We start from the raw sequence: 13,385 nt of genomic DNA, 5'->3' as shown, positions 1-13,385 counted from the left end.
GAGTCCCAGACTCCAACCCCCCCACAGACACCTCCAAAAAAGTCAAAGTCAAAAAGCCTTTATTGTCATTATATTCTGTGACAGATACAATGAGATTTGGGACTTCCATAACAGCTACCGTGAAATAAAATAAAAATATATAAAAAAATATATAGATATATTAAAAGGAAAGGAAATGTAAACAGTTACAAAAAATATATATAGATATATTAAAGGAAATGTAAACAGTGAAAAGGAAATGTAAACAGTGAAAAGGAAATGTAAAACAGTACTGGCACAGATTGTGGGGGGGGGGGGGGGGGGTAGTGCAAAACAGGTGTAAAGTGACCGACAGTGCAGGTCGGAGTTGAGGGGGGGCAATGGCTTGGGGAATAATGCAACCAGGTGAAAAGTGTCCGTCAGTGCAGGTCGGAGTTGAGGGCGGCAATGGCTCTGGGGAAGAAACTGTTCTTGAGTCTGTTTGTCCTGATCCTCATTTGCCTGTAGCGCCTTCCAGAGGGCAACAGGTCAAACAGGGTGGAGCCAGGGTGGGAGCTGTCCTTGGAGATGGCCCTGGCTCTGCTGAGGCACCGGGTGGAGTAAATGTCTGCCAGGGAGGGGAGAGGGCGACCGATAATCCTCTGCGCCGCCTTTATCACCCTCTGCAGCCTCTCCCTGTCGGCAGCGGTGGAGCTGCCGAACCATACTATGATGCAGTAGGTCAGCAAGCTCTCGATGGAGGAGCGATAGAAGGCCAGCAGCAGATCAGAGTTGAGGTTATACCTTCTGAGGATTCTCAGGAAGTGTAACCTTTGCCGGGCCTTCTTGATGATGGTGGTGATGTTCTCTGACCAGGTGATGCGGTCAGAGATGTGGACGCCGAGGTATTTGACGCTGTGAACCCTCTCCACCTGCTCGCCGTTGATGAAGAGGGGAGCTGGCTCAGGGCTGTGCCTCCTGAAGTCTATGATGAGCTCGTTGGTTTTCTTGGTGTTCAGAGTCAGATTGTTCTCTGAGCACCAATCAGCCAGCTTCAGGACCTCCTCTCTGTAGGCGGCCTCGTCGCCCCTGGAGATGAGACCGACCACAGCGGTATCGTCGGCGTACTTGATGATCCGGTTGTGGTTGTGGATCGGTCTGCAATCGTGGGTGTAGAGGCAGAAGAGGAGGGGGCTCAGCACACAGCCCTGTGGGGAGCCGATGCTCAGCTCCACCAGCTCAGCTGGGAGAAGCCAAAGGAACTCCCAGGCCAGCAGTGAGACATATTCCCTCCAGCATGTCCTGGGTCATCCCCTGGGCCTCCTTCCTGTAGGACATACCTGGAACACTTCTCCAGGTAGTAGGCTATACAGGATTTCATGACCAAAGGTGATGGTGAGAATGCAGACTGACGGGTAAATCAAGAGTTTTGCCTTTTCACTCAGTTCCCTCTACACCGCAACAGACTGCGCAGCGTCCGCGCTATAGCAGCCGCCGCATCAGTCCATCTATGGATCTCCTACTCCATTCTCATCTCACTTCTCAACAAGAGCCCAAGATAAGACTTAATTCCTTAATAGAGACAGAAATTCTGCTCCAACCTAAATGGGAAAATCCATCTTTTCCAGTCAAGAACCATAGCCTCAGATTTGGAGGAGCTAATTCTCATCCCGGCAGATTCACACATGGCTGTGAACCACTCCAGTGCATGCTGTAGGTCTTAGCAGGAGATAACAAGCAGAACTATGGAACTGAAAGAGGACATCATCAGAAGGTGGAAGGAATATTTCATCCGGCTCACACGCCTTCCATGGTGGAAGAAGAGACGGGGTACTTGTGGCCAGATTCCTTAATTTCTCAGGCTAAAGGCAGTGAGGTGGTCAAAAACACAGTGGCAAGGCTTTGGTGGGGGGCAGTACCCCTGGATTGTCAGATAGGGGTGGTGGTTCCCCTGCATAAGGAGGGGGAATGTTCCAGCTATACATCTCAGTCTCCCTGATAAGGCCTATGCCAGGGTGCTGGAGATGAGAATCAGGCTGGTGGTTCGGCTTCAGGAAGAGCCGTGTTGTTGTCCTCCTGGAACACTCTGCAGGGTCCCTGAGGGTTAGTTGGAGTTTGCCCAAACAGACCGCATCTACTTTGTGGACCTGGAGAAGGCATTGGACCAAGTCCCTCAAGGTGCCTTGTTTGAGGCGGTTTAGGATTAAAACCAGTTCTAATTTAAATATGTTTTTTAAAAATAGCAAAACGAATTGAATGCATGCATATTTCTGATTCCAGTAAATGACAAGAAGGAAAAAAATATGCATCTATTCCATTTGATCATTTCATATGTGATTTGACATTTGACTTAATATCTGGGCCAACCAATAACCATCTGAAGTGACTATTATAGGTTATATTTTCTATGTAATAATTTCTAACCTTAGATGAAAATTCTCCAAAGTTATTTGTGAATTCACAACGACCTCATTGTAATACGTTTTCACAGAACAGGGGAAACAAAGTGAATTGTTACAGTTTTCATCCAACACTATACTCCTTATAGACTATATACGTTTTGAGTATCATATATTCATCATTCACCTTGACTGTTGCAGATGTAAGAGTAGTGAGCATACCTATTTTAAAACAAAACAAAATAAAATTGACTTTAGAAATTGAACTACAAAGATATTTTCCCTATTAAAGATGAAAAATTATCGTTTACCTTTAATTTAGACAGCATGGATGTGTAAATGCATTTATTAGCAAGGTCTTGATTTGGAAATACAGACATTATGCTCATTTGTGTTCCTGATAGAGTGTAGATGGGCTGTAGGATTTTGGCACCTTTCCTCTTTTGGCCACTCTGTGCAAATTGGTCCCCCCCTAGCTGTCCCTGGGACCTAAATACAATCTACATTATGCCTCATGGTGTTTAAAGATGCTTTCAAGCCAATTAGCTGAAATTTCCAAAGAATGATTTATGTAAAATCTAAGATAAAAACCTCCAAGAAATATTTATCCATAATGAGAATAGTCTCATGGAGCCACTTTTGTGTTACATATATCCGTTCCTAGTGAACTTTTCAATTCAAGCCCTACCACAAACAAATTTACCTCTTTTTTTTTTTAAAAAAAAAGCTCCCAAAACATGAGTCAATTTGTTTTATAGAAAAGTTGAAAACATTGCAACTGATAGTTTGAAATAAATTAGAAACCCATTTTGGTGAGAACTACTTCACCTTTAGTCCCATCAGTAAGAAATATGGCATAATACTTCACGCAAAAAAAAAAGGTTGAAAAAACGGACATCGTTTGAACAATTTAATGGTCAAAGTTGGTTTGTGCTCAACATTTCTTAATGTGTGGATAGAATCAATGCCAGGGAACCCCAATTTTTTCCTTTTTCTTTTTAAGATATACAGCAACATTTGGATCTTCACAGGCATAACCAGGAATTGTAAAAGCATGTAGAAACTTCTTCAGCTCTCTGCAGGTCACAGCTTTTATTAGGTTTAAGCAACAGTCCTGGTATCTTTAGTCCACAAGATATCACTGAAAATTTAAAGGCAATAGAACACAAACTCAGTTGCTCATTTTAATGCACGGAAAAAATAAGTTATTTCACGACAAATTCCTTTGAAATAATGTACAGGTCGGCACAAAGCGGAAAAGCAAAACACTGAGAAAACTGAGATAGTAAGATGTACAAACGCCGACCAGGGGCCACCATCAGATGGATCCTAACGCTTAGACTTCCTTTGAATCATTTGTCCAGACATGGCTGTTAGCACTCATCTCTGATGGTCGTTTCGCAGTTGGCACAAAGTAATTGACAAATGAGGGCAGTGGACCAGGAGGTAGGCATGTCTGCAGAGAGGCGACAGCATACGCATAACCGTACACTTTAGCCCGACTTGAAGAGCAGAATAGCCACCTGGCCCAGGTAAAAGTAGATGAAGTGTTTGGTTTCATGTGTCACATAACTGCCAAAGTTTCTGCCAACGATGCAGTGCCATGTGGGGTTATACTTCTTGTCAAATTCCTGCAGGAAATGAGAGAAAACAAAATTATAGTCCTTTGCAAGGGGTATTTATCAACTTCCAGGTGGGATACATACCTTCTTAACATAAGCAGCAATATCCTTCTCGATGTTGTACTTCTCCATCGCCTGCATGGCACAGTCCACTGCATCCTGCTGCATTTCATCAGACATGTCTGCATTTTTGATCACGGCCTTCTTGTCAGACATGATGCCCTCTTGTGGTATTTTACAGCTGGGAGTGGGGAGATTTTGCATCCCTTTACTGCCTTTAAAGACAACTCAATATTAAAGGGGGGGGGAAAAATCATTTTCTATTCAGTGCTTTTAGTAGAAAGGATGCATCAGCCACCATTAGCTTTTGTAGTCAAGTTTTCAGAGTGCATCATGCGGTTTTGTATGCTCTAACAGCACAGGAGAGTCGCAAACCTCCCAGTATTCCCACTGCATTTGCTGTGATTTAGACAGTCCCAGCAAGGCGTACTGCGTATTATTGAAATAACTCTTACCGTTTCCGAGAGAAGTTTCAGTGTTGAGAGATGCACGGCTTGAGGAACTGCACAGTTTTTCTTTCATTTATTGAAGGACGCGTGGTTCTCTCGCTCCTCCTCCTGGAGCTGCTCCTGCCCGTGATTGGCTAAGGTTCAGCCTTCTCCCAGCTGACGGTTAATTTCTACTCGCGGAGAAAGGCCCGCATTTTATTTCCACCCAGGTTGCACCGCTCTCCCCTTCTGCGTCATAGTAGACGTCACCGATGTATCTTTTGATAAACATCGCGTCAAGCAAGCCCGCCATATTTTGAGTGGCAAGTAAATTTTAGACACATACTACTGAACGTTATTTTTAAATTAAATTTTATGAGAATAAACTAAACAACGATTCAGGATCAATGTGTATCGACTTCATAAAAACATAAACATATCCATTACTGTAAAATTAGTATTTATTGTCCAGATACACAATATATGTATTACTTTTGATAGTATTTTATTTGATTTTTTATTTTTTTTTTACTCTTTACTAGTCTGTTATTTTTATATACTTTTCACATTTGTGTGACCACTTTTGCTAAAATCTTTTGCTGCTGTAACACCATAGTTTCTCCATGGTGGGACAATAAAGCGATTTTATATTCTATTCTATAAACATTGTTTAGTTCATTTAGAGTGAGGGGTAATTTTTTTTGAGTGATTTCATATCATCTAGGTTTACATACACTATGGTTCTTAAATAATCTGAATGACGTTGCTGTGTTAGCTTTTTACTGGAATTATATTGAGCCCAGCCAAGATACAGAAGCAGAAAGATAATTAATTTAAGTAGTGTGGGGTTAGTGCAGACTGTGAACCAGATACTTGCAACATTCTCATACAAGCGCACAGCTCTAACCACTAGGCTAACACTCCCCCTCTTTTCTTGTGGACCTATACAAAATACAGTTTCTCTTTTGATACATTCCAAAATGACCAACAGTGACAGATTAACCTGTTTCAAGCAACTCAATGCATCTATCACATAATTAGTAGGGTACAGATACACATCATCATTCCAATAGGGATGTAAGGTGATGGTAGCATCATGCTTTGGGTTTTCACATCTTTAGGGACTGGTGTCCTGCACAAAGGGCTAATCATAAGGAATGAACACTATGTGTAATAATCAAAGCATTACTAAAGTGCAGTTAAAACTTGGAAATTAGCAAGCGTTTCCAATAGACCCCGATTCTAAATATAGACACCCAATTGGTTACAAAACAGCATAGCGACAAGGTTAGTGCTGCAGTATTTATGCTCATATATAATCTAATAATTCTAACATGTGTAAACACAGCAGGCTATAGTTGCAAAATTATACATTTCTAACAAATACTAATTCTATTGTTTACATAAAAAAAAAACGTTACTCCTTACTTTTGGCTTCTGTTTAATGTTTATATTTATATTGAGCTTTCAATTAATATAGTGGCATCTGGCTGGTTTTTTAAAGGTTACTTTATACCTTAAGTAGTTTTTGGAGCACATACTTTTTCACTTTTACTTGAGTACAGAGGTCAAGTTGATACTTCAACTTTTACCAGTGTTTTTAAACTGCACTATCTATACTTCTTAAGTAATAAATGTGTGTACTTTTGACACCACTGACTATAAGCATTATTAAAGGTTCCATCACTTAACAGAACCATCGGTTTTCTAGTTGTTTGCATCAAGCTACTACTCCATGTGTAGTGTGTCTAATGGTCATGACAGAATATATCTTAGTTTTTTTTGTATTTTCATCTTTGTTTAAAGTAATAACAGCATGAATAAAAGAGAAAAAGAAACATGTTTTTCATATTTCTGCCTGGGACACAAATTATTAGATAGTTGGGAGAATCACCTACAGATAACCTGAACCATATTACCGGTACCAAAAAAAAAGAAAAAAAAAAAAGATGTTTTGCCTTAAGAAAAAAAAAAAAAAAAAAAAAATTCATATCACCTCATACCAAAGCTAGTTTCCCAAATGCAAATAATAGAAATGTTGTGATGTGTGGTGTGCAAGAGAAAAAACAAACAAATCACTTATGGTTACTGAACGTTTTTATTAAAAGAGAATAAAGCAGTGAAATACTGAACAATATATTCAAGAAAAAATTAATCAGAAATCATCCATCTTTGGAAAGCACTGACCTAAGAAAAGTCACATACCATTTTAAAGGTAACCTTCCCTATTTACCTCCCCCACCCAGTCAAATCTTTCCCACATGTTACCACTCTCCTTACGCGTGTAGATCCATCCTGCACCTCCAAGCCCTCCTACTGGATCCTATCCAAGCTTTGCTCTTCTTTTTACGAGAAAAAAGCAAAAAATTTGAAAAAAAAAAAAAAAATTATGGTTTCCCCTCTTTGCCGCCAGTAACTGCATCTCTGAGGTCCCAAAGCAAACACGAAGGAATAATTTGGATAATCTGAAAGCCAATTCAGTTTGATTTATGTATCTTTTACTATGAGGTTTCCCGTTAGCTGGGGTAAGGTGGACAGGGCCGGGGTCGTGCTCCATGTATCCATCCTGAAGCCTAATCCTAATCTGATCCTGAATCCGGATCCGGAAAGGTGAGACATTGAGCCCAGTCCAAACCTTTAGAATAACCAGCAGAACCAAAGAGAAGGAGGTGAGTTAGAATCACACCTTTGGAAAACATTTTTAAAATATCAATTCAGCTACCAGGGAATTTACTTAGAGATAAAAAAGGGACACCATCTACAATCAAATCCAAAAATACTATGTCTACAACAAGAAAAAAAGAAACTTTTTCAGGGTCCCCAAATAAAACAATACAGCAAACATTACTGTAACATTCAACAGTAGTACTCAACTGTAAACTGAGTGTTTTAAAGGAAAAGAGATTTACTAAAGCCTTAAAGTGTAGATTTCACAGTTGACAAGGCACAGCCATCATACCATTGGTGCCACATTTGACTCCTCCTCCTCCTGTTTATCCTAAAATGAACAGTTTCCTCTCTTCCCATCCTATCCTGTTCCTCTGAATTCTACAGAGAAACACACAAGAAGGTCAAAGGGCAGTTGAATATGCTAGGGAGAAGTCAAAGATGATGGCAAAAACAAAAAGAGAAAGAATTTAAGAAAATAAAGAAATACGAACTAGACGAGGATGGATAGATAGCTGAAACAGAAAGGAAAAGGGGAGGGGGATTCAAACAGGAGTATGGGGAGACCATCAGGTCTGCAAAAAATAAAAAATAAAACAAAAGGACACAAATGGGAGAAGGAGGGGTGGGTGAAAGCACAAAACAACACTGCACACAGGTGAGAGATGATCCTGGGAGGAAACATTGGATTTTAAACGTGACCGCCTCCTCTCTGGCTCTGAGGTACACCGCTGCTGTTGTTCAGACAGGTCTAAGTGCGAGAACGAGAACGGGAGCGGGAGCGCCTTGGCGAGTACTGGGGGGATCCTCTGCTGCGGCGTGGGGAGTAGCTGCGGGATCGGCTCTTGCTTCGGCTCCTGCTGCGGCTACGAGAGCGAGAGCGGCCGTAGCTGGGGCTGCGGTTGCCATCCATCTTCACACGGATGTAGGCCGTCTCTCCCTAAACACAAACCCAACTGTTACCATCTATAAAGGACACCGGCATGTTCAACTAAACACCACAAACAGGCCATCCTGGATTTAGGAGATGTGTTAAACTTGTTTTAGACAAAACTTCTTCCCCAGTTCGAGTTCAACCTGAGATCTGGTTTACAGAAGAAAAACAAAATATAAACCAATAATAACAGGCACTAAACAAGTAAATTAGTTTCCGTACTGTTGCTGCAACATCTAAATGTTTATAGATAAACTATGTAAACTTGTATTAAATAAGAAAGAATATTTATCCCAATGTAAATTTTAATTAGGACTTCACATTCGTCTTTACTTACTGTTTCATTTAAATGAACAAACTTCAAACTGTCGTCCAAGAGCCCCTCCTCAAATTCATTTACCTCAGACTTATTACGTACCTCATGAGAACGAAACTTGGTGTTATCCAATTTACGCACAGCGTACGTCATGTCTTCTTTGCGCACAAACTCCACCACACCTGTGCCATCACGGAAGACATCGGCGTAACATACATCACCTGCCTCTCGCATGTGATCCTTCAGGTCCTGCCAGCTCCCGCTTTGGGGAAGACCTAACATTGAAAAGGAATACATTTTGGAGAACTTTAGAACACACAAGCACTGTGAAAAAAAAATTATAAAGGAAAAAGGGAGTATAAAAGTTTAAATCAGAAAGGCTTTACCCACCTGACACAACCACTCTGTTTTCTGAGCGTCGGGATGGGGGACCATACCGATTCCTTGATGGTCCCATGCCGCCACCTCCTCCTCCACCACCACCTCCTCCTCCTCCCCCTCTTCCACTTCTAGGAAATTCCACACGCAGCCGATAGCCATCGTAATCATAACCATCTCGCCCATACACCGCATCCTCAGCATCCCTGAAAAGCAATGTACATATCCAACAATGAAGAACTGCAAGAAGGTGCAACAGGTGAAAAGATATTAAACACAGACTTTCCTTACTGTGATGGGTTAAGCTATTTTTGCACCTTTGCATGTGAAATTAAAAACACAAAGTGAAACTGGGAGCAAGCATAGGGATTAGAGAAAGACTGGCTATGTTAAAGCTCTAAAAGCAGGGGATTGTAATATGGAGCGTATTGTGATGGTGTTCAATTATTTCCTTAAAATTGCCCTTTAAGACACCTTTCATTGTTCTCCATTTGATAATCTTATGTTGTACTTTAAGCCATTTTAAGTAGAGATACACGTGATCATCTCCAAATTGTAATTGCTCATACAAATAGCAATCAACTTAATTTACCTTTCAAAAACGTAACTTTTAATAATTTATCTGAGTGACTCTTTGAGGATATGTAAAAACTGATGTTTATATGTTTAAAAACAAAAAATTCACAGTAATTTGTTTCCTTCACAATTAAGCTGGATAAGAGATCTCAGACTTTAAAAAATTAATGGCACCATGTAGGCAGAGAAAAGCAGCAATCGAAGACGATTATACTTATTGATATAAAAATTCAGATGCCTTGCAGGGTGCAAACCAAGACCATTATTTATCACCATGACAACTTGTATTAAGGAGTCTAGCAAAGCGTGCGTGTTCTGCAGGTAGGCCTCACCCCTGCCACATGCAAGCAACCGACGCTTTGCTCGCAACAATTTAACAAAAAGTACTACGAATAATGCTAAAAGTGTTAAAAACATTGTGATCAATAGGGATTTAACAGGTAACATAGTCTGTGTTGACATCTATAACATATAACATTAAAACAACTTAGCGTGTAGCATCCAGCTAACAATGGAGCTAACGCTAGCCGTGAATGAATGCCGCCGCTCACCTCGGATCCTCGAACTGAACGAAGGCAAACGGCGGTCCTCCTCTGCGGTTCTTCAGGTCGATATCACGGACGGATCCATATTTATAAAACAAGTCTTCGACGTCTTTGGAGCGTATGTCTGGGGGAAGGTTCCCCACATATATCCGACAGTCGTTGCTCCCCGTCGGTCCTCTAGCGAATCCCCCGGACATGATAGCGCAAAACGAGCTAACCTTACCGCGAGCTAAGTGAGCTAATAAACAAAAGGCTAATAGGGCAGAGCTATCTCATAACAGAGGCGGGAAACGTCGGTTGGAAATGAGCAGAGCAGCTGCGGAAACCTTCGGTTTTTACAACGGCTGCTAAAGGCTGAGGAGCTGCCTGCTCTAAATTTAATGGCGAACTTAGCGCCATGTAGTGACGCTGTTTTACGTAATCACCTTAAGTTACTTCCTTATTCCCACTAGAACAGAAAAAAGGACGTTTTAAGTATTCGTGAGAGACCTACTGCTAAAACTACAAATTAAACTACAAATACACAGCCACCGCTAAAATAAGATAAATGGAATCCACATCTTGGATAAAAATGTTACTAGAAAAATTGCTGTTTTGCGAAACAGCTGTGAGAATTCTGAAAATGGCTGAAACTGCTGAAATGATATGAAATAGAAGAAAAGATACATGCTTAGTTTCTTTGTTGAAAAATAGCAGAAGCTGAAGCCAACAGCAGAAACATGTGTAGCAAACAGAAAAGCTTAACGCCTGTCCAGAAAGAGAGCAGATTTAAGCCAATGTGGGAAATATAGGCTAAAACATATTAAGAATCAGAAAATAAATAAGCAAAAAAATCTTTAATCTTATCTTGTTGAAAAAATAAAGGTTTAGTTTAAGGATAGAGACTAATATGTTGAAGAATGTTGTTTTGAATGAGCAGCTTAGTGCTACATAAGAAGCTTGTGTGTTGAGAAGTTGAAGTAATGTAAAATATGGACAGAAGGTTAAACAGAAATAAGCTAAACTTGGAAACAAAAACTTTGGTAAAGTGTTAGGAATTAGAAATAAGAAAAGCTCAATGGCCTTCCTGAAAACAGAGGAATCAGAGAGAAGCAAATATGGCAGAAGCATAGCTGATTATAATTAAGTTTTGAAATGCCGCAAAATTATGAGCTAGTGTGTGCAAGTCTGAGGGCACAGAAAAGAGATCAGCCTGTTTTCCAGTGTAGTCCTGTTTCTCTGACTGTGACTGGCTGGATGTGCTCTCTTTATCCACTGACATGGGAACTGTCTCAGAGCTCTTCTACCTGGTTGTGTTTCCTGGACGGGGCCTCCTTTTACAGCTGCTTTTTGCATCTCTGCTTCTGTCTCCTTGAACCCCAGTCGGCCCCTGCAGATGGCCACTCACACTAAGCCTGGTTCTGCTGGAAGTTTCTTTCTGTTGAAAGGGAGTTTTTCCTCTCCACTGTCGCTACAAGCATGCTTAGTGTGAGGGATTGCATTCGAGTCAATGAGTCGATTTAATCCGGTTTTTCCGTAGATAGAAAACTCAATACGACTGTATGATCTGGTGAACTGTAAAGTGCCTTGAGATGACAAATGATGTGAATTGGCGCTATATAAATAAACTTAATTTAATTTAAAAACCATAAGAATAATACTATAATAGATCCAACCCAGCTGCATGGCAAAATTCCTTTAATATGAGTTATAGAAGTTTCATGTTTGTACATTAAACAGCTTGGGAGGCATCCATTGGAAAATAAAGGGTTTTTCAGCCACTGTCTCCCTCCCTATCCATGGCTTATTCACTGGTTCGCCTCTTGTGCCGAATAAATGCCAATAACTTTGGCATAATAGGTCATGTCGGTGTCATTCTTGCACTGTTTAATTCATTGCATATTGAGAAATTAAGCTTTAGGGCTGTTTCTGTTCAAAATGTTTTTGAAAAGACCCAGCCCACAGAGGGAACTTGGCTAAATTTGAAAACTGGATAAGAGTTTGTGTTAAACTATGTTTAATAAATGAAAAACCATAATAGATACGGGAATAATTTTTAGACCATAAGAATCATCAAGATGAACAAGTATGCCAACTTTCATGTTTCTATGTGTTCAGGGACGAGGTAAAAATGTGGTTTGTTTTGAAAGATTTCAATCTGAGGATTTCTCTCAGATTTAACATTTTCATGTGTCTGAACAAGTCAGCTAAACAGCTTAATCATAAATAATACAGAAAAAAATATTTCAATTAGAGTGCCAAAAGGGTCTGAAGATATCCTATACCAAGTTTCATGTTTGTAAATCAAATGGTTGAGAAGAGGTGGGGATACGAAAATATGTCATTTTTGATTTTCGTCTGTGATTTCTGAAAATTCCCCCATTGGATTTCTATTGAGGGGGTTTGGACTTGTTGGTGGTCTAGGCTAAACTGTAGAAAAACTGTAAATACCACACCAAAAAGGGTTACATTTCCTTAATCCTGACAAAAATAACTACCTTTTGATGTATAATTTGTATAGGTAGTTTAAACATTTAGCAAGTAAGCAGAAGTTGTTTGCGAAAAGTAAAATGTGCTAGAGTGGCACAATCTAGGATCACAAAGTTTCCGTCATTGACTTCCATTATAAAACCAAAAACCTTTAAAAAAATCTTTAAAAGTTTGAGGCTTCACTGAAGCAAAACTATAAAAGGCAGCAAAAAGATGAGTTAAACATTAACAGCCGAAGGGTGCGGAAACGTTTTAAAATTTGAATGGTATTTCTAGCAGAAAGTGTGCACAAGTAGTAAAAGGGCAAAGTAGCTGAGGTTTTAGTGGAATTTTGACAGAATACCATTTATTTATATGGACCAAAAAAATGTGATAAAAAGCTTAAATATTTTACAAATTATGATAGCTGAAATTTGCAAAAGTCATAGGATAACCCTCCAGGACAATCGGCTCAAGTCTGCGGGACTAATTAGAGACGGAAAAAGAGAAACAGGAAAACAATAAGTGAGAATGCATTAATGCATGATAAAAACATCCTGATAACAAAATGTTAGTTTGTATTTGAGCAGTTATTATGAATATTAATTGATTATCGAACTGGACCTCTTCTACAGCAATGTCGTAAAGTTCACTTTAAGATAACAAATCATATATATTCAGCAAACTAATTGCAAAATACAAAAATAATATGTAGAAATCACTTGGATTAATCTTCTACTTTCTGTACAACCGCTCTAGAAACATTTTTTGGCTAAAAACCTTGGCACTTTATTTTTTTTGTAAATCTGGATGCTATAAAGTAATGCCGTCAAAAATCATTTTTAGTTTTTTACGGCTCTTAAGGATGTTATAAAATAACATTATTAATTTATATTCCAAATAATATAATTATACAGTTTAAAAAGATAACTTTTATTATCGTTTCATGTTCATTAGCTCTGCCTTTATTTAGAAATTAATTATTTTCCGAATTCTGCTATACCTGGTTGTTTTAATTCTTATTTTTTTTTTTTTATTCTTTCGCTTTCCTTTA

The 13,385-nt window shown here is 39.6% G+C and overlaps 2 protein-coding genes across 5 annotated transcripts; both read right to left on the bottom strand.

The window, feature by feature from the left end:
- Positions 1 to 3,254: 3,254 nt before the first annotated feature.
- dynll2b (dynein, light chain, LC8-type 2b) lies at positions 3,255 to 4,652 on the bottom strand. Of its 3 annotated transcripts, none has more exons than XM_038273932.1 (3): positions 4,495 to 4,652; positions 4,064 to 4,254; positions 3,255 to 3,988 (listed from the first exon to the last, which is right to left on the bottom strand). In XM_038273932.1, the coding sequence occupies exons 1-3, from the start codon at positions 4,559 to 4,561 to the stop codon at positions 3,851 to 3,853; spliced, it is 396 nt and encodes a 131-aa protein (XP_038129860.1). In that variant the 5' UTR covers positions 4,562 to 4,652; the 3' UTR covers positions 3,255 to 3,850. The 3 variants fall into 3 exon arrangements, with proteins under 3 accessions (XP_038129860.1, XP_038129861.1, XP_038129862.1); XM_038273933.1 differs by having other exon boundaries at positions 4,064 to 4,250; positions 4,495 to 4,651; XM_038273934.1 differs by having other exon boundaries at positions 4,064 to 4,220; positions 4,495 to 4,636.
- Positions 4,653 to 6,546: 1,894 nt separating this feature from the next.
- srsf1b (serine and arginine rich splicing factor 1b) lies at positions 6,547 to 10,291 on the bottom strand. 2 transcript variants are annotated; one of them, XR_005279706.1, is made up of 5 exons: positions 9,890 to 10,291; positions 8,775 to 8,968; positions 8,487 to 8,659; positions 7,427 to 8,074; positions 6,547 to 7,102 (listed from the first exon to the last, which is right to left on the bottom strand). XR_005279706.1 is itself a non-coding variant. In XM_038273931.1 (4 exons), the coding sequence occupies exons 1-4, from the start codon at positions 10,078 to 10,080 to the stop codon at positions 7,886 to 7,888; spliced, it is 747 nt and encodes a 248-aa protein (XP_038129859.1). In that variant the 5' UTR covers positions 10,081 to 10,291; the 3' UTR covers positions 6,547 to 7,885. The 2 variants fall into 2 exon arrangements, 1 of the variants encoding a protein (XP_038129859.1); XM_038273931.1 differs by having other exon boundaries at positions 6,547 to 8,074.
- Positions 10,292 to 13,385: the final 3,094 nt, after the last annotated feature.

This window comes from Cyprinodon tularosa, unplaced genomic scaffold, assembly GCF_016077235.1.
Source record: "Cyprinodon tularosa strain WSP-4 unplaced genomic scaffold, ASM1607723v1 ctg9, whole genome shotgun sequence".
In the NCBI taxonomy this organism is placed as follows: Eukaryota; Metazoa; Chordata; class Actinopteri; order Cyprinodontiformes; family Cyprinodontidae; genus Cyprinodon; species Cyprinodon tularosa.
The sequence above is the reverse complement of the archived record's forward strand: the minus strand, read 5'-3'. Positions and strand labels throughout refer to the sequence as shown.

Excerpts from the sequence above, each read along its gene's own strand:
- dynll2b (XM_038273932.1), bottom strand. The coding sequence starts at position 4,561 with ATGAAAGAAAAACTGTGCAGTTCCTCAAGCCGTGCATCTCTCAACACT. Across the intron at positions 4,255-4,494 it reads TGAAACTTCTCTCGGAAACG|GCAGTAAAGGGATGCAAAAT; the intron begins GTAAGAGTTATT and ends TTGTCTTTAAAG. Across the intron at positions 3,989-4,063 it reads TTGCTGCTTATGTTAAGAAG|GAATTTGACAAGAAGTATAA; the intron begins GTATGTATCCCA and ends CATTTCCTGCAG.
- srsf1b (XM_038273931.1), bottom strand. The coding sequence starts at position 10,080 with ATGTCCGGGGGATTCGCTAGAGGACCGACGGGGAGCAACGACTGTCGG. Across the intron at positions 8,969-9,889 it reads GTTCAGTTCGAGGATCCGAG|GGATGCTGAGGATGCGGTGT; the intron begins GTGAGCGGCGGC and ends ATTGCTTTTCAG. Across the intron at positions 8,660-8,774 it reads AAACAGAGTGGTTGTGTCAG|GTCTTCCCCAAAGCGGGAGC; the intron begins GTGGGTAAAGCC and ends TTTCAATGTTAG.